Source organism: Plutella xylostella, chromosome 13 (genome assembly GCF_932276165.1).
Source record: "Plutella xylostella chromosome 13, ilPluXylo3.1, whole genome shotgun sequence".
NCBI classification, from domain to species: Eukaryota; Metazoa; Arthropoda; class Insecta; order Lepidoptera; family Plutellidae; genus Plutella; species Plutella xylostella.
The window spans coordinates 3505878-3533744 of record NC_063993.1 but is presented as its reverse complement, the minus strand read 5'-3'; the positions used below and the strand labels follow the sequence as shown (position 1 = coordinate 3533744).

At 35.6% G+C, this 27867-nt stretch overlaps 1 protein-coding gene across 1 annotated transcript in view; it reads right to left on the bottom strand.

The window, feature by feature from the left end:
* LOC105394426 (mucin-5AC) overlaps window positions 1-27867 on the bottom strand; it is a 64822-nt gene that overhangs the window by 3157 nt on the left and 33798 nt on the right. Inside the window, exons 4-14 of the mRNA XM_048624811.1 lie at window positions 10869-11909; window positions 10398-10526; window positions 9198-10175; window positions 8904-9014; window positions 5156-7750; window positions 4719-4967; window positions 2843-4423; window positions 2396-2761; window positions 2104-2149; window positions 1695-1888; window positions 1230-1505 (exon numbers count right to left, since the gene is read on the bottom strand). Of these exons, the coding sequence (XP_048480768.1) occupies window positions 1230-1505; window positions 1695-1888; window positions 2104-2149; window positions 2396-2761; window positions 2843-4423; window positions 4719-4967; window positions 5156-7750; window positions 8904-9014; window positions 9198-10175; window positions 10398-10526; window positions 10869-11909 (7566 nt within the window). The remainder of the gene's footprint in view (window positions 1-1229; window positions 1506-1694; window positions 1889-2103; window positions 2150-2395; window positions 2762-2842; window positions 4424-4718; window positions 4968-5155; window positions 7751-8903; window positions 9015-9197; window positions 10176-10397; window positions 10527-10868; window positions 11910-27867) is intronic.

Below are 27867 nucleotides of genomic sequence, written 5' to 3'. Positions count from 1 at the left end.
ACAATATTTATATTACCAGTAATATAAATGTTATCTACTCAGTGAACTTCATTAATTAAGAAATAATAAACTAATCAATATCAGTAAATTAAAATATTTACAATGAAACGGAGTCAAAGGTTTATTAGATTATGACTATGTACAAATATTATTTATGTAAGTATTATGCTCAACACTTGCATTTGTTGTTATTTGTTAATGGAAGCAGATATTTACAATTTGTAGTTTGTAAATAAAACAGTTACTTAACACAGAAGATATAAAATTGTTAGTGAAACTTAGAAAAATATGTACATTAGATAGTTTTTTTCAGGTGAAATAGGTATTTACAGGTGCAATATGTTTATGAAATCAGCAATAAAATACAGTGAATTTTACTTACCACATGTACCAATCACCAAACGTGTTATTGCTAAAGGAATGCCAGCAGGCACTTCATTCACTTTATTAAAGTTAAGGTTTTTGCAAGGGAATTTAAGTGCAGCAATGCAATTCAGTATTTTTTTCTGCCCTAGACGAATTCGAAAGAAGATGTCGGATGAGGTCCAAAGGTTATTCATATTCAGTTAGTATATGGTAGTTCCATCTTCTACCGTAGCGCTAGTGTTGCAAAAAAAATTATAGCTTTCTCTTTCGTCTAGGGCGGAATTTATACTGTAACCCAAAGGTTCAAAAAATTGTGAGAGATACACACACATTATTTACAAAACATGCAGCATTTACCTCGGTATAGTTATTGCACCGCCACTATTTGCCCCAGGAATGGCATTGGGTGGGTCTCCTAGCTCCAAATCAAACCTTAGATTATGTTATTTACAGCACACTATAACATCACATTTACAGAAATAAAATTATACACACGTTATTATTTACATGATTTTATTTTACAAACGAATATGCGTCAATGTAGGACATATGATTTACTCGTATGTACAAGCGAAAAGAAGCCAATTAAGACTAATAAATATAAAAAAACTGTACAGAATATACCCACCTCTTCACAACCATCCTGTACATTTAAAACATCACCCTGTACAGATTAACATTACGCCACCATCCCCTGAGTGCCACACTTAAACAGACTTAGATTAAAGTAGGAACTAAACGATAAAACAAAAGAGTATTGCATAATACCATAAAGGGTATGGCGCATGAATTGATATTTAATCTAGAGTCTGTCCCCGTCACCCCCAATCACATAGTCTTAGGAGAATAGATGTGAAACCCACTCTGTTGGAGGAGTCTCTGGTGTCGCCCGCGTTGCCGGTGAAGGGTCCCGAGCCGAACCAGTTAGTCCTGGTGGCGGTGGGGGCGGAGGACATGGCGGGCTCGGGGGCGGGGCGGCGGGGGCGCGCGCCGCCCGGGCCCGGCCCAGTCTCGCGCCACTGCTGCCACAGCCACGCCAGCCCGTCCAGGATGGGGCGGCGCGGCGGCGGCGGCGGCGGCTCGGGCGTCGTCGTCACGCGCCGAGCCTTCGGCGTCACTACCACTTGGTTGAGCAAGGCCTAGAGTGTTAATGTTAATCCGTTGATTCGTGTTACATTCATGGGTTTAGCTCGCGATAGGGTTACTAGAAGTGGAGCGGTGTAAAGGGAAACTGTTTAGATGGGAGATTATAATTGCATTATTATAGATTTCTCGGCAGATTTGAAATCGCATGATTAGAGAGTAAAGGAGAAGTGAAAGAGACTAACAGCGAGGCGCAGTTGTTCGTCCAGGGAACTTGCCGTGGTGGGTCCGAAGCCCTGTTCCTTCAGCAGCGCCGCCAGCAGCGCGTCCTGGCTCTTGCCATACTCTGTGCTGAGAGAGATGGGTGCCGCCGTGGCCTCCGACACCATCGACGCCTTGCTCTTCTGAAGCAGCTTCAACGCCTCGTCGGGAGTTTGACCTGGAATGCAGCAGGTTACAGAGGTTAAGGTAAGTTCTGTAAACAATCAAATAACTCCTGTGAGTCGACATAGTTATTAGGTAGTTGGGAGGCGGAATATCTACATGAAAAATAGCCTGAGCAGACTTTTGGACCCTATGTACTTATTACACATCTCCTTCCGTTCTTTTAATTTCATTCAACTATTTAATTTTAAAAACCAAAAATCAATTTACCTGTTATAGTTAACTTAGTCCGCGGTGTTGTAGTTTCCTGAGCACCCTGTAATTTGATCAAAGTCTTTATTAACTTTCCGTCATCTTGGACATTTTTGTAGTCATCTTTCACAGCAATTTTAGCGCCGTAAGGTCTAGGCGTGGTTAATCTAGGAGCTTGATAAATTGTTTGTTTTATAGGTTTTACAGTCAGAGAGTCAGAAGGTTCATTGTTAGGCGAAGGTGAAGCGAGAAGATTGCTTAGTAGCTTGAGATCGTCTTGAGGCTTAGGCAATGCTGGTCTCTGTCTTACGTTCAATGCAGGGTTGGCAATAGTTGGAATGTTGAATTTCGCCGGGTCTTGTCCAGTAGCCTTTAGCAGGGCTTTAAGAAGCTTAGTGTCTTCTTCAAATTGTTTGATGTCTTCTTCTATGGAGGGAGTGCTGAGCGTGGTGGTGGGTCTAGGAGTAGTGGTTGTGGTGGTAGTGGTCGTCAGTCGGACGGTGGTGGTAGGGACCCGGTTGTTACTGCCATTGGATATGGATTTTCCATCTCGGCCCGCTTCGATGTTTTTGCTTGTAGTAATTTCGTTCAAGCTTTTCTCTACTGCAAGAGCTATGATGCGGTTGGCTAATGCCGTCTCCGGGTCTTCGATGTTGTTTGTGGTGAGAACTGATTTCTGGAAAATATTAAAATGGTTGAATTAGTTGTGGCCATTGCTTGAATGAAATAATACTCAAATTAAAAATTAAATACTTACCAAATTTTTAAGAAACGCTACATCCTCTTCTACAGAAAAAGTTGAGGTGGAAGGCACTTCCGTGGTGGTGGTGAATCTTCCAGACGCTTGGCGGGCGGTCGGGACAGTTGTCCTCCGGAAGTTTCTTGAAGTTGTTGTTGTTGTTGTAGGAACCGACTCAGTAGTGGTCGGCACACGTCTTCTCTGGTTGGTGAATGGCGGGAAAGTTGTAGAAATTCTCAAGTTCTCAGTAGTTTCTTTTGGCTGAAACGTAGTGGTTATAGGTAATGATGTAGATGAAACCGATGGTGTTGTTGCATCTTCAGATACATATACAGGTCTATTAGCAGATGTAGTTGTAGGATTTGTAAGTAATGTAGGTGTCAATGGTTTTGATGCCATCCTGACATTTGAAGTAACACTAGAAATTATCGGCAAGTTGATACTTTTTGTATCCTGTCCCGTTGCTTGTAGTAGTATTTGTAAAAGCTTAGCATCTTCTTGGAACTTCTTTATATCATCTTCTATCGATGGAGTTGTTGTTATGGTTTTTTGAGTTGGTAATGTGGTAGATATTCGTGTTGATTTTGTGGTTGGTGATATTTTATTTATAGATGGAATATTAAAATTGTTAGGATTCTGTCCTGTGGCTTGGAGTAAAGCTTTTAATAATTTAGTGTCTTCTTCAAATTGCTTGATGTCTTCCTCAATTGATCGGGTAGAAGCTGTTGTGGTTGTTATATCTCTTAATCCAGTGGCGAGATTAGGGATATTCAATATCGAAGATTTTTGCCCAGTGGCTAGTAATAACGATTCTAAAAGTTTTTCATCATTTTCTTTTGAAGGTACATTAGTTATTGGAGTTGAGGTAGTGGTAGTGGTAGTGGCTGGTTGTTGAGTTGATGTTTGGCTTTTATTTAAATCAACATAAGATTTCGCACTTCGGCTTGTCAATAAATTTTGAATTTCTAAAGCGTCTTTTTCATATTTTGTGGTTTCCCCTTCGGTTGTCATTGTTGTTGGCAGTACAGTAACTGATGTTGTTGGAACTGTACTTATTTCGTTATTTGATTGTTCTACTTCTGTGGTTGAGGCTGTACCGATTGCGACGGTAGTAGGTCGTTCTGAATTGTCTGAAGAAGGCGTCGTAACAAAAGCAGACTCCAGAATTCTTGTAGTGGATTGTGGTGCCTCAGTTGTGACAAAAGAAGTTGAAGTGATAGTTTCAGTTGTCAATGGAATATTTGTAATCGGTGGGAAAGTTGTACTTTCAGTTGTAGTAAGAGTTACTATATCAGTTTGTTCGGATGCTGTTGTTTCATCTGAAGTGGTAAAAGGTGTGCGAACACTAGTCTGTACAGTAGTGGTTGGTTCATTTTCTTCCGTATTTGCACTCATTTGTACTTGTGAAAATAGTGTATTAGCATCTGTGGTTGTTGGTAGGATATCCGTTTTCTCTGTATTTGATGAAGTAGAAGTAGCTTTTGTGGCCAACTTTAATACATTAGAATTTTGTGGTTGCACTGATACTTCGTCTATAGGTATAAATTTAAAGACTGCTTTCACATTCTCACCTGGTTTTTCAGTTCGTATTTTTTTAGTCTGTAAATTATAATATTATGTTGTACTTATAAATATTATGATTATTTCGGCTATAAATGGAAAATAGAATAAGCATGCAATTTGCTAAAAAATTGTATATGTACATAACACTAAGTCAGTGTTCATTTTATAAAACTAAAACCGTCACCACTTACCTTTAACGTCTTTTACCAATAAAGTATACAAACTTATATTTTCATACCTGAGACCAGATTAAAACTAATATGCAAATAAATAATATTAAAGCTTTATGTGCAGTTGACTAGAAACGTAATGAATGAAATAATGATGGTACCTCCGGATCTATATCCAGTGTTAATATTCTGGGTTGAGTAGTAGAACTAGTCATAGATGATATGACCATTTCCTCTTTAGCTGCTGAAGATATACTATTAAGCAGAATCTCATCGACAGAAGGTAGCATTGTAGATGTGCGCAAACTTAAAACATGCGAGGCAGTGCTTTTTTCAGCAGGCGACTGATTTGTTGTGGAAACAACACCCAACATACTGCTATCTTTAACATTAAGTGTCGATGAAGATATCTGCAATTATGAAACAAAATGTTATGATTTTCCAGAAGCCCTATGAAGACGATTAGGGTAAGATTTGCATGCATAGCTTATTATAATATACCAGTTTCCCCCTCCACCGTACATGCTCATTCCTTACAAACTACAGGTGAAGGATAAGCCAAAGCGCTATTTTCAGGCAAATAACATAATGTCAATACCATATTTTGCTGTATATTTACAGTGTCTGTAGTTAATTGGTTTACTGCTTCGTTATTGAAGATGTCTTTGGATGTCGTAACATTAGTGGATACTCGGATGGGGTTAGACTGAGGTCTGACGAAGGCCGGGTTGTTATGGATGGGGCTGTATGGGTTCCTCAAACTCCATGGGCTGATTGGTAGTACGTCAATTTTTTGCATTACTCGTGGTACTCTAGTCCCATTCGGAAATTTACGGATTATTGTGTTATTGGGTAATACACCGTAAATAATATAAGGGCTTGCTTCTGTTAATGTTTCCAATACATCATCGTTAGGGTCTTTACGTACCACAGTATTGTTCGGTAATATTCCAAAAATAACATAATCTCGCTTTGGAGGTGTTGATTGAGTGGCAATGTTCACTATGCTTGTATCAACTGTTGAAGTAGCTACTGTTATTTCTTTTTCATCTGAAGTTAGTGTGGTATTCTCATCACCTGGAGTTGTGTTTCCCACATCAGAGGATGTGGTAGCCAATAAAATATTTTCAGTAATTTTATCATTTTCTACGTCACCAACGATATGAGTTTCTTTTGTTGTATCAAATATGCTCGTAGTCGTAGTTGGATCATTTGTTATGAATGACGTTGTCGTTTCAACCAGATCCATCGCTTGGGTAATGGCTTGGGTCGTAGTTTCGAGTATCGATCTAGACTTCTCATCCGACGTTACACTCATGTCCATTGTGGAGGACATAGGCGAAGTAGGACCATCGTCTGCTTTTGACGTTATTGTATTTTCAGACAAGGTTGTTGTTGAAAGAGGTATTGTAGGAATAGGGTCTGTGATCGTCATAGGATTTATAGGATTGGAATCTGTGATGGACATGGGGGTTGTAGGATTAGGATCGGTGGTCATAACAGTTGTAGTCATCAACGATGAAATTAATTCGCCCAAATTATTTTCGTCTGTTGTAGTAGTAGCTTTCATGTCATTCATTACTTCAGTCAATCGTTGTGAAATCGATACTGATACGCTGTCATTATTAGATTCAGTCAAAGAAGGCGTTAAAGTTATGTCATTATGATGTTGCTTGATAAGGTCTTCTATCATTTTAAGAACATTTGCTTTTTGAGAAAGTACCCATAACTGCATAGGTGATACTTTACTAGGATCAGACGTATCAATCATATCTACGTCGGGCAGGGGAGTCAAAGGAGCAGAATTTTGAGTAGTAGTTGATAAAATTGTAGACTTGGAAGTAACAGCATCAGTAGTGACATCTAGATCATCTAGATTACCAGATTCACCCAAAGTAAAATCACTTATTTTAGCATTAGTAAAGAATGGAATTGCCAATACTTTGTCAATGATAATAGTGTCTGTAGTCGGGCGAATTGTTGTAGTAATCACATTGTTTTCAGTGTTAACAATATCAGTGTCATTGTCTAATAAAGCCGATTTAGACGTTAAGGTTGACGTTACTATAGTTGAATCTGTCGTTGTAGAAGTAAGTTTCGTCTCTTTTAAAAAAATATGGCCAGTAGACTGTGACACTGAGTCATTTTCTCCCATGGATATTTCATCAAATTTATTTACAGTGTTAGAAATAAAATTTTTTGGTTCATCTACTGTCATATTTACACTAATGTCATGCATTACATTTTGGAGTGGTACGGAATCAGCTTCAATAAAACTCGCACTATTTTTTTCTATGTTTATATCTGTATCCCGTATCGCCTCCAAACTGTAAGGAGTTGTTTCAGGTACCCTTTCTACATTATTTGATAGTCCACCTACTGCCCTGGGTATTAATGAATTCAGCAGGTTAATCATTTCTACTGATACTTTAGATTTTGTTGTATCATTCATGTTTTTCAGAATATCTCTGATGTTATTGGACAGCATGCTTGTTAGTTCTACAGATACCAAATGATTATTGGGTACTAATAAATCTGACAATGTGTTATGTACCGTTGTTGGGTTGTCAGTCGATGGCTGATATGATGGAGATGATGTCATGTCTGTTGAAGTTTCTGTTTCTGTGTACAGTACTTTAAATGCGAAAGGTCGTCTGGCGGAAAAAGGAGTAGTAGGAATTGGGGATAGGGTGTTTATTGGTGTATGTTCAGAAGTTTCTTTCATATCTTCGTTACGAGATGGTGTAGTACTTTCCTTTACCAACATTCGGTTAATCACATTGGTTGGTGTTGTTTGACCAGTGATTTGTACAGATTGGATATCAGTGCCTATGTCATGACTAATTGACATAGTAGTGTCTAGACTTGCAAAATTGGTCACAGTATTTACATTGACATTATTACTCACGCCGTTGTATGTTTGTTTTACATCAAAATTAATGTCTGTTGTTGGTGATACTTCTGATGTAGATGACAGTCGCGATCGAGGTGTTGACGTGAGTATATCAGCCAAAGCATCAAATATAGACACCGTGACAGATGGTGAGTGATTTGATGCTTCAACGTTCATGACGTGTGAGGACTTTACGACACTTTCTGACAGTCTTAAGTCAGCAGAAGACAGTGTACGTCGTGTTTGAGTAAACGATATGGCGTTCGTGTCTGGCCCTAATTGTATTTCTTCTCCCTCTACCTGAAATAAGAAGTTATCTCACCCATAAAAACAGAAAATCGGAGGCTGGAGCATAGATTCATTGCATATGTATAGTATTAAATGGGACAGGTTCATGTATAAGTATTATAGAAAGTAATGCCACAGAGCCCTTGAGTAGGAAAATGTGCAAAAGACCAAAGCCTCTCATTGTTACTCTTGGACTAAAGAAAAGATAATAGTGAAAAAATCATTAGTAGTATTTAAAAGAAAGGACTTTCAACTCACTAATATTAAAACAAATTTATATCATATACAGTTTAATATGATTTAAAATTTTCGTAATCTAGAATATCTATGAACATGCTTGCGTGAAGCTATAGTACTACTAACACACACACACTTCATGTTTCTCTTACAATTATAGTTTAACTGATGATGATAAGTGGTAATTTATAATACTAGTTTTAAAGAGATGTTTTATTAGTAGTTATAATAAAATTAATGTATTAAGTTCTTAATAATAATATAAATTAATCTAAATGCAAAAAATGCTACTACATAATATTATCATCTCTTTAAAGTTAAACACCTTAAACTAAAATTATCAAACTGATCACTCTGGGTAAACAAGGTTCAGTTAATATTTATTACACAAATTCTATGTAATGTATGATGAATGATAAAAATGAGACTTTTGATGCGAAACCGAAGAATGATCAGACAATGATATTGTTAGTAAATGTGATGAAATAATGGTTATAATAAATCTAAATGAAAACTAAATGAGTCCTTTAACCAGTTCAATGGGTGAATGTATGAGCGGCGTAGGATGGATGATGCGGAGAATGGGCATCGACTCGGTAGTTGCGTCAAAAAACGGGTCATCGACAAACCAAACTGGATCCTGTACCGTTTTTATAAGCTCACGGTCAGTGACGAAGAATTTCAGCCAAGCCTTCAGCAACGAAAAATGATGCATTATTCACTCAAAGAAATAAAATAGGTTTATGATTTAAAAGTCATTATGTCAGAATGACAATGAAAATGATAAACGGTTAGTTGGCCTATTACAATTTATAAACCTTACTATTATGAGGGTTTTCGCCAATGGACGTAGGAGAAATATTGTTTTCATTGATTTACTTATAATGTGTAGGATAATGAATGTAAGTTAGTATTGTTAGGTACTTACAGTAGATGGTGTAACAGTGGGTACGGTGGCTTTGTAAAATGGTTTGTCAATATATGAGGCTCGATATTTGGCACTAAATCTAGTTTTAGGTTTTTCAGTTTCTGGTGTTATCTGTGAAATGAATTATGTAGTATGAGTATGTAGTTATTTGAAGTATAGATAAATGATTACCACAGTGATGAAAATATGTAGATGCAGCTTGAGACCAAAATGAGAAACCTTGATGATCGAATGGAAAAAAGTGAAAAACGTTCCAGATTAGTGACCTGTATCTGTAGGGTTTGAATAACTTACCTCGTTAGTGGAGGGCGTTGTTGTTTTTGCATAAGAATCACTAATTCGTTTCAAATTTGATTCTGAAGGTGGAGATATGGTAGGTAAATTAGGTTCCTCACTTATCCCATTTTCATATTTTCTACCACGTCCAAACTGTCTGGACACCAAGTTTCTAATCGGTGGTCCACTGGTTACCATAATTTCCTCTTCTTCGTCTTCAGGTGCAATTGTATTTAAGTCTTTGTAACTGGAATGATACCTGGATGTTGTTGGTGTGTAGTGAACCATTTCATTTATATCTTTTTCTGTGCTGGTTACTTCATTTTCAAAAGTTTTTTCTTGAGATTCCTTACTGGTAACAGCAATGACGAATATTTCATTTTTTTGTTCTGATTTATTATCAATATTATTATCATTCATTGTATTTGTTACTGAGTTATAAAGTACTGGTTTCATAGATGATACTTCTTCTTTACTTTCTTGCGATGTTATTTCTTTTTTAGGAGATTCTGTAGTATTATTACGATTATTCCTTAGTCTTGCGTAATAAGATGTTCTATACGACGATGGTTTTAATGTTTTTATTTCTGCATCTTTACCTGCAGTAACGGGAGTTTGTTCTGTGGTGGTGATATCGCTTTTATTTGAGTTCCTTCGCCTTGTGTAATACGATGGTCTTGCTAAGGGTTTCTTAAATGAATCACTGTTTTGTACTCGTTTAGCTTTTTCTGCATTCGGTGATTCTGTAGTTATTTTAAATTTTCTGTTGAATTTATACAGTGTTTTTTCAGAATTAGAATTTACGGGCCCAGGTGTTGTAGTTGATAGACTGCTTTGCCTATTTCTTGGAGCAAATGTTGGACGTGGTTTATATTCGGGCCTTTTGTAATGTTTTTTTTCAGTATATTTCTCTTCTACTGCCAGTGTTTTATTATCTAAGCCGGTGACACTTTCGGTAGGAATATTGTTCTCTTCTGCATTTGTTTTGCTGCGAAACTGTAATTTGGCGATAAAAAAAATATACAATCAAAAGTAGTATTAACCTTAAGTGAAAACATATTATTATAAATAATATGATACATAATACATAGGTAATTCTATTATTATGTCATTATTGTAAATTAATGTAATATGATATTAAAATATTTAGCGATGCTTCGGTAGTAGATTATTTCATGTTGAACTAATAATGATAATAATTTAAAATGTTATGGTTACCCGTGAACTGTTTTGCGATTTTTCAGTTTCAGTGTTAATAATAGTCTGTGAGGGTGGTGAGTAAGTGTTGTACACTATCTGTGATGCTTTCACTGACAAACTCTCGTCGGATTGAGAGCTCGAAGGTGTCTGAAAAATTGATGAAATTAAAATAAATGACCCTAAATAAGGATAAGGCAAGGAAGAAGAAGAAGAAGAGTTAGTTACAGTCAGACAAGAAATGTGTTGTGCGATATCATCGAAAATTCTAAGAACCTCTTGTGTTGATGTATTATTTTATCTATCCTTCATCAAGATGTTTTTGGATCAGACTATTTGCGCAGCAGGTACATACACATCTTTTGTTGACGGTATCTAGTCTTAGTTTTTTTATGTTAGTGATAATGCGATTCAGTGTTAAAATGAATGTTAGTAGGATCACGTGGTTTTAAAAAGTTTATTAATTCCTTTTTTTGGGTAATAATTACTTACCGACGCATTCTTTGCTAGAAGAGCTTTAAAACTCTCCGGATAATTATCGTCTTCACTTATTTCATCATCAGATTTCTTTTTTGCTAAAGTTTTTGTCGGATTGGATGCCGCGCCACCTCTATTCAGAGGTCTTCTCACAACTTTCATTCTCTTGGCAGTAGTAGTAGATATAGCCGATTCTGTACTTTCAGGAACAACAACAGCATTAGGTACGTGTAAATCTGATTGACTAGTAATTGTTTCTTTGTTTTGACTAGACGTGTTTTCATTAGAGGCTATTGGTAATCCTTCGCCGGTTAAATTTGAGTCTGTATCTGACAGTCTTGTCTTGTATCGAAGTTTCCTTGAACTTCTTATGTCATCAGAACTTCTTGCAGTTGTTGGTGCTTTGAAAGATACTGATATGTCATTGGTAGTACCAGCGCTGTCGAGGTCCGGAGCTGAGCTTGGATTGTCCACTCTGGGACTGATCCTGCTACGCCCTTTACGAGGTTCAGTTTCTGCGATAAATGATGAAGATGTTGAACTTCTTCGTCTAAATTGTGTAGCTGAGTTTTGCTTATTAAATTTCAATTTGTTTATATCTTCCAAGTTGGAATTTATAACCTCAATTTTACTCTCATCAATGGTAGGAGTTGATGACACTGTAGGAGGCGTTGGGGCCTTGCGGCTACCATGTCTCGCCCGACTTCTAATAGTGTATGCACTGGTAGGGGTGCTTTCAGGAATAACAGGTTTTTTGGTTTCTTCATCATTACCCCTATTTCTCGTTCGACTGTAGGTTTTTCTCGAGTTAAATCGTTCGTTACGATCATTTTGCGACTTGAATTTCGTGTCGGCAACTGGTAATGTAGAAGTCTCTACCTCTTGAGGCCTACTTCGAGTTCTTGCTCGAACTTCTCTCTCAGAATATTCTTCTCTTCTTCTTGCACTTCTGGGCCTAATAGATGAAACATCTACATCTTCAGGCCTACTTGAACTGGATTCTATGTTCTGTGACCGCGACGATAATCTTCTACCCGACCTAGTTACTCCTTCCACCTGGAATGTAAAAAAAAACTATTATATTTTTAGAATTTATTTTGGGGTTGGATAGCCGTGTGTGAGATGTCCCCACATATTTATATTTATATTATATTATATTTATATTAATATTTTATGTAGTTAGACGGTTGGACAATCATCATAATATAGTCACCAACTACAAGGAATGTCTATGTATAGTACCAATATAAAGTATAGAGGGCTCAACTGATTGTATCTCATTCAGTATTAAGTAACAATGCGGTCTGGTGTAATATTGGATTACGGTAAACAAACAAAATGCAGTGAATATCGTCACAAAGAAAGCACATGAAGAGTTAGAGCTGCAGCGAACAATGACCGGAACTATCAGCCGCCGCCGGCCGGAACGAGCGTAATAGTTTATCTACTACGTCATTTTGTGACACAATTTACAAACTACTGACCACTTTATATCTCTTTACGAGCCTATCTGTGAAAATCCCTATCTGTGCCTATCTTAAAAGATTTCATTTGTATATTTTAATAGGCTTAAAAGCTATGATTCGCGTAGTTAAGGTTTCTCAATATTAATATTGGTAAAGGTTCTCTGATTCAGGAAAACGACTAGCCATTATCAGTTGTGGGCGTTGTCATCAAACGCAGAACGGAAACTTGTTGACCTTAGAACGCATTTCGCTAACAAGTGGTGACTAACGCCGTACTTGTGTCAACTCCGTCGAGAGATCACCGTGCTAACAAAGCAACTTTTAGTATCGAGTAGAAAAATATCGATTAATCAGAACGCTTAGCCAAATGTTGAATCGATTTCACACGCGATCGCGTATTGATAAGGAGCATTTGAGACTCCGAAAGATTCGTGACCGTTTATAACACGCGTTGTTCTTTTTAAATTTCTACTCGGTTACGCTTCAAATATTACTGTGTGTAATTTGACATATTTGTATGGCCAAATGGATGTCGGTTTTTTGTTCCAATTCGCGCTTAATTAAGCATTGAGATTGTAAAAACGTATTTATTCAATTAATGCGCTTAGGCAATTTAAGTAACATTTTATATTACACACCTATTGATAAGAAGATGCGGTCATACCCGTAACAAGAAATCAAAAATAACTTTAATAAGTTAAACCAAATTATTATCTCTTAAAGTTTGAACATGACTAATGGAATTAATTTAGTTGCTCCCAAAATCTTTGTGTACAGATCTGTACTTAGAACATTTATTAAGTCCGCTCCATGCCACATCTACCGCCTAACCACCAAGGAATCCAAATATCCAGGTCCATATCACGATAAGTTGCATTCGATTTGTGACCTTGCCTTAAATGTTAGCAACAGCTGTAAATGAATTGTCATGTAGAACCATTGTGCCCTGAGGTCAAAGTGTGGCAACGATAGCAAATAATTCGTGATTGATTATTCTATTATCAATATTATCTTGTCTTTTGTCACTATATAGCTTACTAAAAGGTCTTAGAAAGCAGTTTTCCTGTACAAATACATAATAAAAAATACTGCCATATTTTAATGTAACGTAGAGCACGGGTTTGCCTCAATCCCTATCCTTTTCTCGAAGCACTTTGTTGTATTTTTTATAAATCTTATAGAATCTCCTGTACTAAAACATATGTGACATACCTACCTATAGAACTAGAGGTCTCGTTAACTAAAGGGTATTGCAAATGTCGAATACTAAGCCGAAATGGGGTGAGTATACCCGGTATATGTATAAACTGTTATCTAATTCACTCTAATCTTATGGGATTTCTTCATCCTCTTAAACAGCCAATGATCGTGTTCTTCTGGACATAAGCCTCTTCGAAGGAGTGCCACATGATGTGGGTTAGATTATGTTGCTATAATTTTTAAATTAATTGCAAATCATTTATTAGGTATATTTAAATGGCGTTTACAATCAACAAAACGCACGTGTGCCATGTGTAGTTAAAAGCATAAAAACCGTTGCTATATAATTTGAACTTTATCTGTATCGAAATAAGGTTTTAATGCCTTAATCTGAATATTACGGTGCTATGTAAGTAATAGGCTATAATGAGGCTATGTGCATATACTATGTTATGGACATTATGTAACTTGTACATTAAGCAAAACATATGTGTAGCCTCTAAACTGTGGCGATTGTAAGGGTGTGGCTATATAGGATTGTGAACTAAACTCAAAAGGGTTAGTCCTGTCCGTGACCGACTTATCGCCATTTGCTATTGTTTTTGCATAGCAGCACAAAGCTACATATCCCGGTTTTGCCTATTATAGGCAGGCATTACTCATTTATTTCTTTCATAACCTTTCAAGACACAATTTTCTGTTGTAAATCGGTATCCAGAGATTTCACTCTTAACCGTATTGTACATCGCGGTATTAAGATGTTTTCTATTTTGATAACCCTATTGTGAAAGGGGTATGGTATTTACCAATAAACATTGCTTCTACTACCAGCGATCCAGGCACCAAAGGCTACCAAGCCTTTTGACACATAAAAATTTTAATCGTGTTCGATTTTCCGCCTTCGGAGTATACGTACGCGATTGTTAAGTTTTATAAGTTCACATTAGGTTGCATATATTATGCACTCACGACTGTAATCCCCAAAGGGATAGTCAGAGGTGGCTCACAAGCGAGCCACCCACTTTTCGCAGCAAAATATTAGGTTGCAAGACTTGAAAATTTTACACAGAGGATTCTCGTATTATCCCTTAAAACTTTGAAATCTTGATCAGGAAATGTCCTTGTTCAAAAAAGATCAACCCAGACATCAAAATTACTGTAACGATATTAAAGATAAATTTGCATACTGGGTTACCTTCGCAATATTACCTACATAGATATAGGACGTTGAAGTAATTACTTCAAGATTCAAATACAAGATTTTTCTGTAAAATGTCAAGGAATCTGCACTAAATTGATTAGTTTCATTGTAATTAATATACATTGCTTCTATAGTTTCCTTTGCACTTCCTTAATGTACTCGTATATTTAATTTGACGCTTTGAGCAATTATGTAACACCCGCGAATAACTTATTCCTATGTTGAATTGTAGTGGAGAGTGTTTTGGAGTAAACCTCCCCTCTCTACCTCGAATTTCTTTGTATAAATTTAGCACTTTAAAATATTTAGTCAATTTCAGATGGAACTTTTTCTTTGCAAGTGATTGTATAAGGATAAGGACTAATAAGCTAGAAATAATTATAGTTCCAAGTAAAAGTTGTTATAACTCATAGACTTTCTATGACTGATAGCTGTTTAATCTCTTAATTATAACCTACAAGACTATCACATCCGATCTAGTTTTATATCAATCCACTTCATCACGACTTTCCTTAGTTTTCACCACTTTTCTTGTCCAGTTGGTATAAATCGTAGTCCAGTAGTGCGTCTAGTGCAAGTTTGGATAATAAACGCAAGCGGTTTTTTATCATTTGCATATTTATCCTTAAAGGTTAAAGTAAACACTGAATTTTTCAGTCACAACGATTTGATTTTAAAATACTATTTAATTGCATCATCAATCATTCACTCAATGTCAGCTACTAATGACTTGTAATTGTAAATACGCGCAGATACCTTAGCACCGGCTAACGCGTAATTATACTGCACTTAAAATTGTGCATTAGGTACATTGAAATATTCCAGATATTACTACTGACAACTCTTAATGGACTGATTTTCAGTTCTCTTCTGAATAACGCCAGTTTAAGTTGAACTTTAGTATGAAATGTAGGCTGAAATGTCTGAATTTCTAGGTAGATTAACTAAACTGACATAATAAGATCTAGTTATAGGTCCACATACTCCACATTGTAAAATGCATTGTAATTATGCTTAAAAATTGAGACGTAACTAATGCCAACTAAACTAAACAATGAACAACGCATGTCAAATCAAATGACATATTACTTTGAACAATTGTACATTACGTATCACACATTGCTACCCTAGTTCGTGACTGCGAATTATACTCGACTGAATATGTCACAGTATGTTTTGCAATCGATTTGGACCTTATTCGATTTGACAGGTCCAGACGTAGGTCACTTCGAAGTGGTCTAGAAATCTGGCTTACGATAAGAGGTCTTTATGCACGCTTTTGTTATGAAATACGCGCTGCTACGCACGTATTTTGCCGAGACTTACTGTGATTGATGAGCACTGCATCTATCTCATAGGCAGTGATGGTCCACGTATATGTATGTGGTACACAAACTCAATTCAACCCACGAGTTAAAAAGAGGGGTGTGGTAAACTGACTACATTAAATAACAAAAGGAGTAAGCACAATAGACGGCCTTATAGCTAAAAGCAATCTCTTCCAGGCAACCTTTCCTTCAACCTTTCATCGTGTGTTCCATTACGTCTTCTTCTGTTCTACTTAATACGGGCATAGACTAATAGATAAGTAAGTAAAGTAAGTAAGTAGACTAATAGACTAAATAAATCCAACGAAAATGATGATTCACTGATATTGATGGAACTTTAAGGCTTCATGCGTGATGACATAGGTACGTTATGAATCGGCGCGACAGGAAGTGCTCCAAAAGGTGCTTTAAATTTGCAAGCTTTTCCATACATTAACATTTTTGAGTCAGCATCCGCAAGGAATCCAGTGAAAGTGTTCATCGACATCTGGTTCAGATCACTTTCAAGTTAAACCAGTTTTTACTTTCTTCATGGCTAAGTAAAGGCTTGTTACAAGTGTATGACCGGTACCTGTGGCGGTGCAATAATTAGTGCTGGTGATAACGTAACTTTAATGATTTTCCAGTAAAAAGTTTTGAGCTTAAAAAAGGAAATATATTTTTGGCGGAAACATTCAGATGCTGTAGTTTTATAACTTGGTTCTACAAGTAATGTTGATTACTTTTCACGATATATATATAGATAGACAAAGATACATTCGAAACCAGAGTAACTAGGTGGCTAATAGTAAACGCAGTGAGTGTAATTAAAAAAGAATAGGGATATTACAAAGAGGAATGGTCAGAAAAATTTAAACTTCGTTCCTGATTAAATGTGTGCCGTGTAGACTTATGCCTATACGGTATACGGCAGCCTCTACACTTAAAAATTGTACAATAAATCAATGATACTTACCTAATAGATAAATGGTCCACAATAATATCAAAAGTAAGATAATAATCAGGATTTCCTATAAAAAACAACAGTTGACCAACAATGACATTGCAAAACAATATAATTTGGAGGTAATATTAGATATTGTTTTTAGATTACATTTTTGATTGTACGCTTTACTGAATAAGGGCTTGCTTTGATTAGCATTAAATTAAAAACACCGCAATCAGTACCTTAAAGTAGATGTTTTAATTATATACGTATAACCAAACTTAACCGACGTTAAAAACCCCCGAGTGTTTTATAACACCTAAACTCTCATAAATTGTGAACGGTTAAGCTGATTTTGACAAAATACAGACACACAAACACGAAGTAACGTTAAACTATTAACACCCCATTTTTTCGTACAGGTTAAAAACAGGATACGTATAAGCTAGCATTAAAAATGGCACTAGTCGACTTCTGCAACTTACTATATTACTTACCCATCATGAAAATCTCATAGAAGTATTCTGGCACTCCAGTTTACGCCCTTGCACAAGTCGACTGCGTTCTTATTCTACCTACAAATGCAGCTATTACAAGATTTACGATTACTTTCATAGTTGATGTTTAATTTGACATGAAGTTCAACACATTTCGCAGAGTCTCGCTTCGTGACATCTGCCTGGTTGATAAAGAGAGCTTGAGACCTACTGAGAGATAATACCGTCGTCTCCGTGACGAACCTGGAGGTCACTCTATACTGACGAAAAACTAACGAACGAGAGCTGTCGTGCAATCGGCACATTTAATACAACGAGATAGAGTCGTGGCTCGCGCAGCAGGCGCTCTGAAACTTCGTTTTTTAGGGTTCCGTAGCCAAAATGGCAAAAACGGAACCCTTATAGTTTCGTCATGTCCGTCTGTCCGTCTGTCCGTCTGTCCGTCTGTCACAGCCGATTTACTCGGAAACTATAAGTACTACAGTGATGAAATTTGATGGGAATATGTGTTGTATGAACCGCTACAAAAATATGACACTAAATAGTAAAAAAAAGAATTGGGGGTGGGGCCCCCCATACATGTAACTGAGGGATGAATTTTTTTTTTTCGATGTACATACCCGTGTGGGGTATCAATGGAAAGGTCTTTTAAAATGATATAAAGTTTTCTAAAAAACATTTTTCTTAAAGTGAACGGTTTTTGAGATATCAGCTCTCAAAGTCGTAAAAAGTATCTCCCCCCCCCCTTCTATTTTTATAACTACGGGGTATAAAATTCTAAAAAAAATAGAGGTGATGCATGCTAATTAACTCTTTCAACGATTTTTGGTTTGATCAAAGTATCTCTTATAGTTTTTGAGATAGGTTGATTTAACTGTAATTTTGGTTAAGTTATTGTGCTTACTACGGAACCCTTTGTGCGCGAGCCCGACTCGCACTTGGCCGGTTTTTTGTCATATAGAGTGACCCTCCTGCCGGTGGATCCTTGTCGGTTGTCACGGAAGAGATTACACGTAATGGAGGGAAATTATTATGTGTACTGCTAGAAGTTTATGACTATTACACGTGAAATGGTGCTGGGGATCTAATATTTGGTAGTTTTCAAGTTTTTTTACGGACGGCTTCCACACTAAATTGACCCTGGTGACGTATAAAGGGCTTACTCGATACGTTTGGACGAAGACTAGGCCGAACTCCAAGCATAATTAACTATTGGTGGCAGATTTTTGAACATTGTGAAATCCGAAGACAGGGAGAGAACAGTCATTCAACTTTTAATTCTGAACCATATTGGTTTTTTATATCAATGAGGAAGAAAACCAAGTGAAACTTTGGCAGCACCAGCGAGTGTGCCCTTTTGTTTCTGACCAATTACATTGTTGGGAAGAAAAAATAGCGACTGAACCAACCAATTAGAATTGGGGAATTAGGCACAGTCGCCTAAGGCGCCACCTGTAATTAGCTTTTAGTTTTTCTTCCCATTGAATCATTAAACCTAACCTAAGGTAAATTACCGTGGTGTGAAATTTCAAAAGTAGTGTGGCTTCCTATTGTACATATATTAAGTAAACTTTGGAGTAGATATTATGCGTAATTGAATGTAATTAAATGACATACAAGTAAACAAAGTTACTGACTGAACGAGTAAGTAAATAAAATTAATTTTGAAAAACCATAAAAATTCATGGTAAATTCAAATAAAAGTAAAAGTGCTTATCTTAACATAACAGTCACGTCAAGACTCACGCCATGTGGTCTTTCATGCATTTCCCATTTTCGGACACTAATTACCATATGAAAAGCCATTGTTATCTTCGATTCTTTACAGTAGTTTATTGCATAACACTTGTCCTAGAAGTCTAGACTACATTCTAGGATGAGAGGAATATTCGGGTCATGTATCGTAACAGTTTTGTTGGTAATTTTGTAAAAGCATGAAGCATCGATGTTGCGCTCGCGTCATAGATACAACTTGCTCTGACATATGGACTATTTCGCAGTGTGTGAAATAGCTGATTAGTTTTGGGGACATTATTTGGATGTATATTTCAAAAGAGATCTATTAAGTATCATCTCCCACGCACATTACACGTTCAAACAGCTGAAAGAAAGCTCTAAAGTAGGTGATTTTTCGTGACGTAATAATGTCATTGTAAAATAACGAGGCTATCAGATAGCGTAGGATCTCTGTAAATACATAGTTGATTGTTACATTTGTATGAGCAATTTAATTTCATCATAAGAATGAATGTTTAGTAATGCACGGTAAATAATATACATAGTATAACCTTTTCTCGTATTCTATACCTAATTCGGTTTAACGGTTATTACAAAATTTACTAGTTTTTATAGAAGCTGAACTTATATTTTGTCTCCTGAACATTTTATTGTGCTCTTAACTACCAAAAATGTTATAGATAAGTGACCTTTTTATTCGTGATCTGAAATACTAGCTCAAGGAGTGTTACATAATGTTTTCAATAAAAAAAATATGGTACGTAATGTAATATAATGTAACGATTAATAATTATTTACAATCATGACCTGCAGATGATAGATTTGAGCACATCACGTCACGAATATATCCGATTGAAAAGGTCAAACGCTTTTACTTTTAAACTCGTGTTTAATTTGTCCTGATTAAATTAGTCCATATATCTGTAAGCCTTGGCATTTTGATATTTGGATTTATAAATTATCAACAAAAATGTAAAACATCTAGAAAAACTTATAATTTATGTCAATGTTTTGCAAGTGCATTGGCCTGTTTTGAATACACAGAATTTTTGGTTACTTTACAATAAATTAAATTTTCATGAGGAGATAGACATTACAATTTCAATATCCACATGATCGAGATTGAATTCTAAATTTTATGTTTGAGCTTATTAGCGTACCTATTACCGTCTGATTTTCATTTTCAGGTTGACAATGTAAATAGATTTGGCGGCTGAATGGTGTAGTGGTTAGTGACCCTGACTGCTATGCCGAAGGTCCCGGGTTCGATTCCCGGCTGCGGCAGATATTTGTTTAAAGACCGATATTTGTACTCGGGTCTTGGGTGTTAATATTTATATTTAGAATGTATCTATATATGTATTTGTGTAGATATATCAGCTGTCCGACACCCATAACACAGGTTCTGCCTAGCTTGGGGTCGGATGGCCGTGTGTGAGATGCCCCCACTTATTTATTTATCCACTGAAACATAACTTACCGTTTACAATCTATAGAGACGTTAGCACGAAACCGAAGACTTTTATTACTTTGATGTTATTTAGAACCGAAGATGTACACTTTTACCGACACTTCAAGTAGGTCGTCCATCATCGGAGGGGCCGTGGGAATATTGCCTTTACAAGGAAGCGAGGGGTCACATTATCACGGTTAGTTATACTTAAAAATATACAAGTAGGTACTGATAGCTTACAAAGGTACATGCCTAAAGTTTAAAAAAAAATATATTTTAATGGATATTTTTTTTCTATGGTACCCCGGTGGTACCTACAGAGGGCCTTCACGAGAGTGCGCCACGCCGTCCTGTTCTGTAAAACTATCGATATTGACACAAATCCAACTTACGAGTGCCATAAATTAAGGTTTACGTTTTACCAAAACATCACACCAAACCACATTGGTCAACAAGTGTATAAAGCTCAAATGCCTCTAACATTATACACTATGTATAATTAAGGTCAAAAAGAGAAAAGTGAGCTGTTATTTAAACTAGGAACTTGTGAATAAAGTGCAGGTTACAAACAATATTAGCTAGCTATACTCTTATATCTGAGTAATAGATCAATTCTCACTGGAGGCTTTACAGTTCCTAGGTTTCGCGTAACGTCTGGTAATTTTAGATCAATTAAGTAGATTCACTTTTCTCATAAAAGTAAATAGTAGTATGTAGTAGGCTACACTAGGTGGATCCTGAGAAAGTATGCACAATTAAATACATGTAAGTATGTTGTGATTTCTGTTGGGATGTCTTGGGCGGATGTCTCTGAGCTGGCCCAAGATCGTAAAGAATGGCGGCGCTTCATTTCGGCCCTTTGCTCCCCAGCGGAGATTGGGAATAAGTAAGTAATTATGTTGTGATTTGTGTCTTGCCGACACAGTGGCTTAAAAGTTTAAGTTTCAATGATATTTTGCATAGATGATGATGAATATACATATGATCGTGTTTTCATCACCATATTATACATATAATACATAATGAACAAAAAAATCCGACACTGGTCATCCAATAATAAATTATCACAATGCCTTTTCTGAACTAACCTTGTACTGACTTTTGAAAGTTTAACGTGTTATCCCACGAGAAGTCCATATAAGTAATTGGCCATTTAGCCATAAAGCACTAGGCTAGTGATATTACTCATCCGTGACCTTTGAGTTGAGAATCTTAGCTCAAAATAGATTAAGGTCCAGTTTAGAGTAAATCCAACCAAGCATGAATGTCCCTAAGTCCGGCTAAACAACAACTAAGCCAATCAGAGGTCTCCATTCTATACTAAAATTGTGCTCAGTTGTGAAACCGGCGGCTCTAAGTGCGACATCTGAAAATCTGAACCGAATACATAAAAGTTATAGTTTACTGGACATAAATACACTCACGGGCAATGAAAAGGTTCCACTGAGAAAAGCACCAAATTACTTCTAAACGGAAAAGGCTAGCTTAATGCCGTCTACAGCTACATTGAAGTACATTTAACGGAGCATCAGGATATTACCAACTATAATCGGTAATATTTTGTTTCAATTTTAAATTAAATCTTTGAAAAATTGGAGTCGTTTGTAGTAATTTTAAGACGTACCTACATAATTATATGGTAATTCTGATTGCAGGATAATGTATTTTTTGCTTTGTGTTCAATATTAATTATTTAAATTCCTATTTCCTAAATTATCTACTGATAACGGATGTCTATTGGATTTTCTCTAACTCTCAATCGATTTGCAATAAACCCTATCACGTTAAATTGAATAAAAATCACACAACTGAATAAATAAATTGGCTCCACTTAATTGTAAATAAAACCCCATCAAGTGTGTAAAATTAACATAACACGATTTTATTATACTTACTGAATAACAAGGGTCTACGTACTGTCAGCAAAAGGTATAAAAGTTTCGACCCCATCGCTTCCGCTTTCACATTAACCTCTACTCATGAATGCTTGATGATTTGTATAGCAGCTTTGTTGGATCCATATCTCTATCACTGACTTCACATAGGTGTACATATTTATTTATTTATTAAGGAACACCAACAGCATACATATAGAACAATACAAAGGTATTTCTTATTATAAAATACTTATATGTATGCCTCATTATAGGTATCCACATAATTCTTAAACGATACTACAACACGATAAGTTAAGTACTTAATCTAAACTAAACTAAAGATTAACCTAAAAATGTGACATACTGCACATACATAAGTACTCGGCACATAAATACCCACGTACTAACAGGCGATGCAGTTGCGCTTTTTGATATCTAGAGCTGAAAAGAAGGTTAACGATGCATCCATGCGGAATATGCAATAGGCCAAGTACTCGTAGGCCTTGCGACATATACTGGTTCTATACATTAAAATATCATCAATATTGGACTACCATCGGTTCAGCATATCACGCCCCTTTCACACGCTTTTTGCGATGGTCAGACAATATTTTGCAAGAGCACATAAATTAATAAGTGTTTTTGGACACAACAAGCATGGATTGGTATGCCGATTAAAGTTATGTACCACCAAATGATACGGAGGTGAAAAGCTCTAGCGCCTAAAAATGATAATTAGGGTGTTATCGTATCAGTTATCACATTTTTATGTCTGGCGGTGCAAACCACCGCTTTTGCTAATTATATACTATTATGTACGCAATAAATCCTTCATTATTTTCTGCCCTACTAAAATGCGTAACTAAAGATTTATCGACATATATTATATACCATTTTAAAGTCATGAAATAAAAACCAAATGTCACTTGTCGTATGTATAAATGTAACTAGTGCAATTAAATAATAAAATCTGCCTCTATTTACCCTCCAAATCCGTAATTAATTTCTAATCAACATTAGGATGCAAATGCCATCTGTGTCATCAAAAAATACTTTAAACAAGGTCAACTTTAAAAGGCTAGTAATTCAAGCTTGGAAGAAACAATTGTTTATGTTGGTAATTTGGAGTAAAACAGCTTCGGGAAAGGCGGAAAATATAGAAGCTGTGATTCATTGCTATTATAATCCACCTTATTCTTACTATGCACTAAACAATACGAAATTTTGTGATAAATTCAATACCAACTGAAAAATCTTATGATAGATTTAGCACTGGTTAAATAAGTATACAAACTTACATGAATCTTATGTATAATTAAATAATTTCATTTGATATATAAATATAAAGCACCTCAAACAAAAGCAAATGTAAACTACAATACAATCGGAAAAATATTATTGTCTTAAGTACTCAGTTTTACATCTTGTTTCCAGTAATAACAGAATAATAAAATATTTATAACATCTATGTAGGGTTTGATCGGTTGTAATATAATGACCCTGACTTTACTTTCTGTTTTATAAAACATTGTGTTTTTATAGCCAGGTATCTTGTTTCAAATTATAAATACAGGTTGGATACGAATGTGCATAACTAACTTTACCTGATTAAGTAATGTAGAACTAAATCTACTCCAACCTAAAATTATATCAAATTAAAAAACATACTCTTAAAAAAGCATAAACCTTAAGTACAAGCTAGCTATACTCATGCAGGAAAATAGGTTTAAACTAAACTTCGCATTCTGCTTAATTAGTAATAATAAGAACGACTACACTGTTTGATTCTGCTACAGTTTTTGACCTTTACGAACATTGTTTACAAGTAGTCACAGTATCGACTTGACATTTAAATAGTAAATATGTAGAATGTTAAGAACGTACATGTCCTCATAAATCTAATTCAAATGCCACTTGATAAAATCAAAGACTGGTGCTAAAACACCTATACCTATCAAGGCCAGGGAAAATGCAATTAGGAAGAAAGTCTTAATTTATTTAAGTAAGTCACTTTTTTTCATTAAAATGTATAGCCCAGTTTTGCATTTGAGTAAATCTTAATTGGATACGTCCTGCCCAATAACTATTCAGCCAATCACATCGATGCAATTCTGGTCAGGTTGAGGTTCTATGTTGATAAACTGGAACTTTATTTACCACTCACCTTCTAGGAAGTATGTACATTATACTTTTAACAGTTTTTTAAGTACTTGCGTATACAAACTCGTCACTATCAGCCGTCATCAGTGGCATTTGGGCCGCTCTCCTTCCATCGCGAATGAACTTCAGTTAATCAAGTGATCTTTACGCGAGGACGTCCACTCTTCTTATTTCATCCACGAAACGCTCTGCCGGATGTCAGAGTAAGGGCCTTGCGGTTTTGTTTTAATTGTTTTTTACCAGTTTAAATAAAAGAATAATACTTATATAGATCAGGAAGTCCTAGAATGCCTAGAAGGTGTATTTACAGTCTAATCGATACGTAATAGGAGAGATAATTATCAGGTGAGTTTGAAAAATGGTTTGATTTCATGGTCATAATGTAGGCTTTGATCATACAAATCATAGCTACTGTTTTAAATTCGGGTAAAAAAATATAATTGAGATATATTTTCATATACTTACTGATTTTGGAAGGTATGGTTTTTATTTTCATACTAACCGTTTTAATGTAACAACCTGTAAGTACTCGAAGGTACATTTTGTTTGAAAGCTCGTGCCTACTCTTGAACCTTCTCTTTATTATTTAATGTTGTTTTTATTGTTTAATACTCGGTTAGTCACTGGAAAATTATAGTGACTGTCGTAATTGTGGATGTCAAGGTTTGCTGGCTTTGTGTTTTTTATTATTATTAATATTATTTAATAATTACTTTGACTCTCTTTATAATACTTAGGAAGTGTGTTATTCTAAAAGTGTAATTCAAATTCACACAGTAGTCCATTGATGGATATAGATGCCTCTACAAAGATGCATCTCTCTAATTGTATTCGATTTAATTTGAATCAACTTTTACCCCCAAATTATTAGGAGGAACTGAATGATGACCATTGATGACGCTTGCAAGCCTCTAATTAACCGACAGTTCGTTCAGAATTTGGGGTTTTTTTTGTACGTACTCAAGGTCACTCTTAATTGGTGTTATCTTCATAAGTTCATAAATACACCATATTGATATTTCATAATACGTACAGTATCAGATAAAACAACATGGGAGCATAGTAGTCGCTGATCCGGTGTTATCATGAATAGCACAGTTTTAGAATTAAGATTTAGGTAGCAGGAAGTTATACAGTTCAGTAATAAAAAACAGTAGGTACCTACCTACATATTAATTAAACCACAAAGCTACTAACAACTTACAAGTACCAATATCTGGATGGCATTTTAAGTAAAACCAACTTACATTTTTAACATTTGATTTACTACGATGACATTTGACGAAATCACACTACAAGGTTAAATCAATAAAAAATCTAGATACTAAATGTTAATATTTGTTGCATTGCAAGATAATAAAATTGTATATAAGTACATAAAAATTTAATTGATAGTTACATTGCAAAAGTATACAGAATTACGTTAATATTATAGTAGTAAATCTTCTTTCAAATTAATTCCAGGAAGAATAATTTTGTATAAGTTTTCTTACCCTTTCGATTGTTTTTAAGACCTCAACTCTTACAAACCTGTAACGAAAAATATTGGATTAAGTAAATTATTATTATTTCAACAAACAAAAAATCGTCATAGCTACAATAAATAAACCCGGAATCAGTATGAAAAAAAAATACTTCGATGTAAACGTAACTTAACATAAGTCAACGTAAATCAGCCTTTACATTTTCTTTTAATAATTTTGGAAATAACGAAAACCACCTTTCCATTATTAAATGCCGTCAAAAGCAACAGTCGGGGAAATCCCTAGTTTAAAAAAAAACTCCAACAGGCGCCACTGTTACTTGTCATTCTACAACTAGTTCCATTTAAAGGACAAGGTAATCTAGAAACCCAGCCCACTCTACACTACATACACAAAGAGAAAAACTAGCAACTTATCAATACATCTTAATGCAACATCGTAGAGATCGTTCTACGTTGGTGTAGGTATAATTGGCGACTGGTGGGCTACTGGCATTTATTGAAGTGGACTATTTTAAATGTATTGTGTGGTGTAATTGCTTTTTGATTTATTTTGTTTTAATTGTTTTTCCTGCTCGTGTATAATCTGAAATAATGTTTATGTTCGAGATTTTAGCTTTTATCCTGTTGGCCAATAAGAGAAGTCCTAAAACAAAGTCTTTCATGATTTTATTTTAAATTCCGTCGCATTCGTAATGAAAATCAGCGTGCTTACCATGGGAGAGCCCTTTGGAAACAATGTACTAAATTAAATTTTATTTCGTCTCTTGGTTTTGTTTATGAGCGTTGAGGTTGATAATTATGTGTTCAGAGAGACATATGTGTTTTTGTATCCTACCAAAGACTCTAAACGTGTGGAACATAAAATATTGTCACATAACACTTAAGAACAAAGACTTAAAACAAAAGCACTAAATAGTAGATTACAGGTGAATCGAGGACAGCCTCTTACAAATAGAGACCTGTCGTTAAAAATCGTAGATGAGTTTTGTTTTATGTAACTTTTAACCTGAAGACGTGACACTGACACTATAATGAAAAACCTTGCGACTTCAAAAATGAAAGGAATATAAAAAAAGACAAAATAAAATAATCAACTTCCAATAGTAAAATATTACGTACTTAGACAATTCATATTTAACCACAGTTTTAGAAAAAAAAAAATCTGAATGACTAGTCGCGCGATTCCTTTCAACTTACAATAGCTTATTTGCGACATCCTTGTACAGTACCCAAGTACCTGTACAAAACTGCCCGTAGACCGACAAATGGAGAAAGTGCCAAAACACCGCGTCCGGTGGCGGCCAATCTAATTGTTTCGTAATCTATGGCAGATTCGGCATTAGCCCGCGCGCACCGTAATTATTCAGTAATCTTTACGCAGTTTAATGCAAAATTGTGTTACCGAATTGTTACGTTTGTTTTTGATGGTACGAAAGAGAATTGTGTGTGGTGAGCGGCGATGAATGAGAAGAATGGCTTAGCTTATGTGGTTGTTAGCATCTTTGCTTCATATAATGTTCGATGTAAACGATGTAACAGGTGATAATTAATGGGTAGTTTATATTTCATCAAAAGCTGTTAATGTGTCTGTATATTTTCTTATCAGGAATATGGAATAGGTATCTATTGCAGCTTCACGAAGGACATCGGGCTATTTGCCCCGCTTTTATGAAAAGTCGCGATC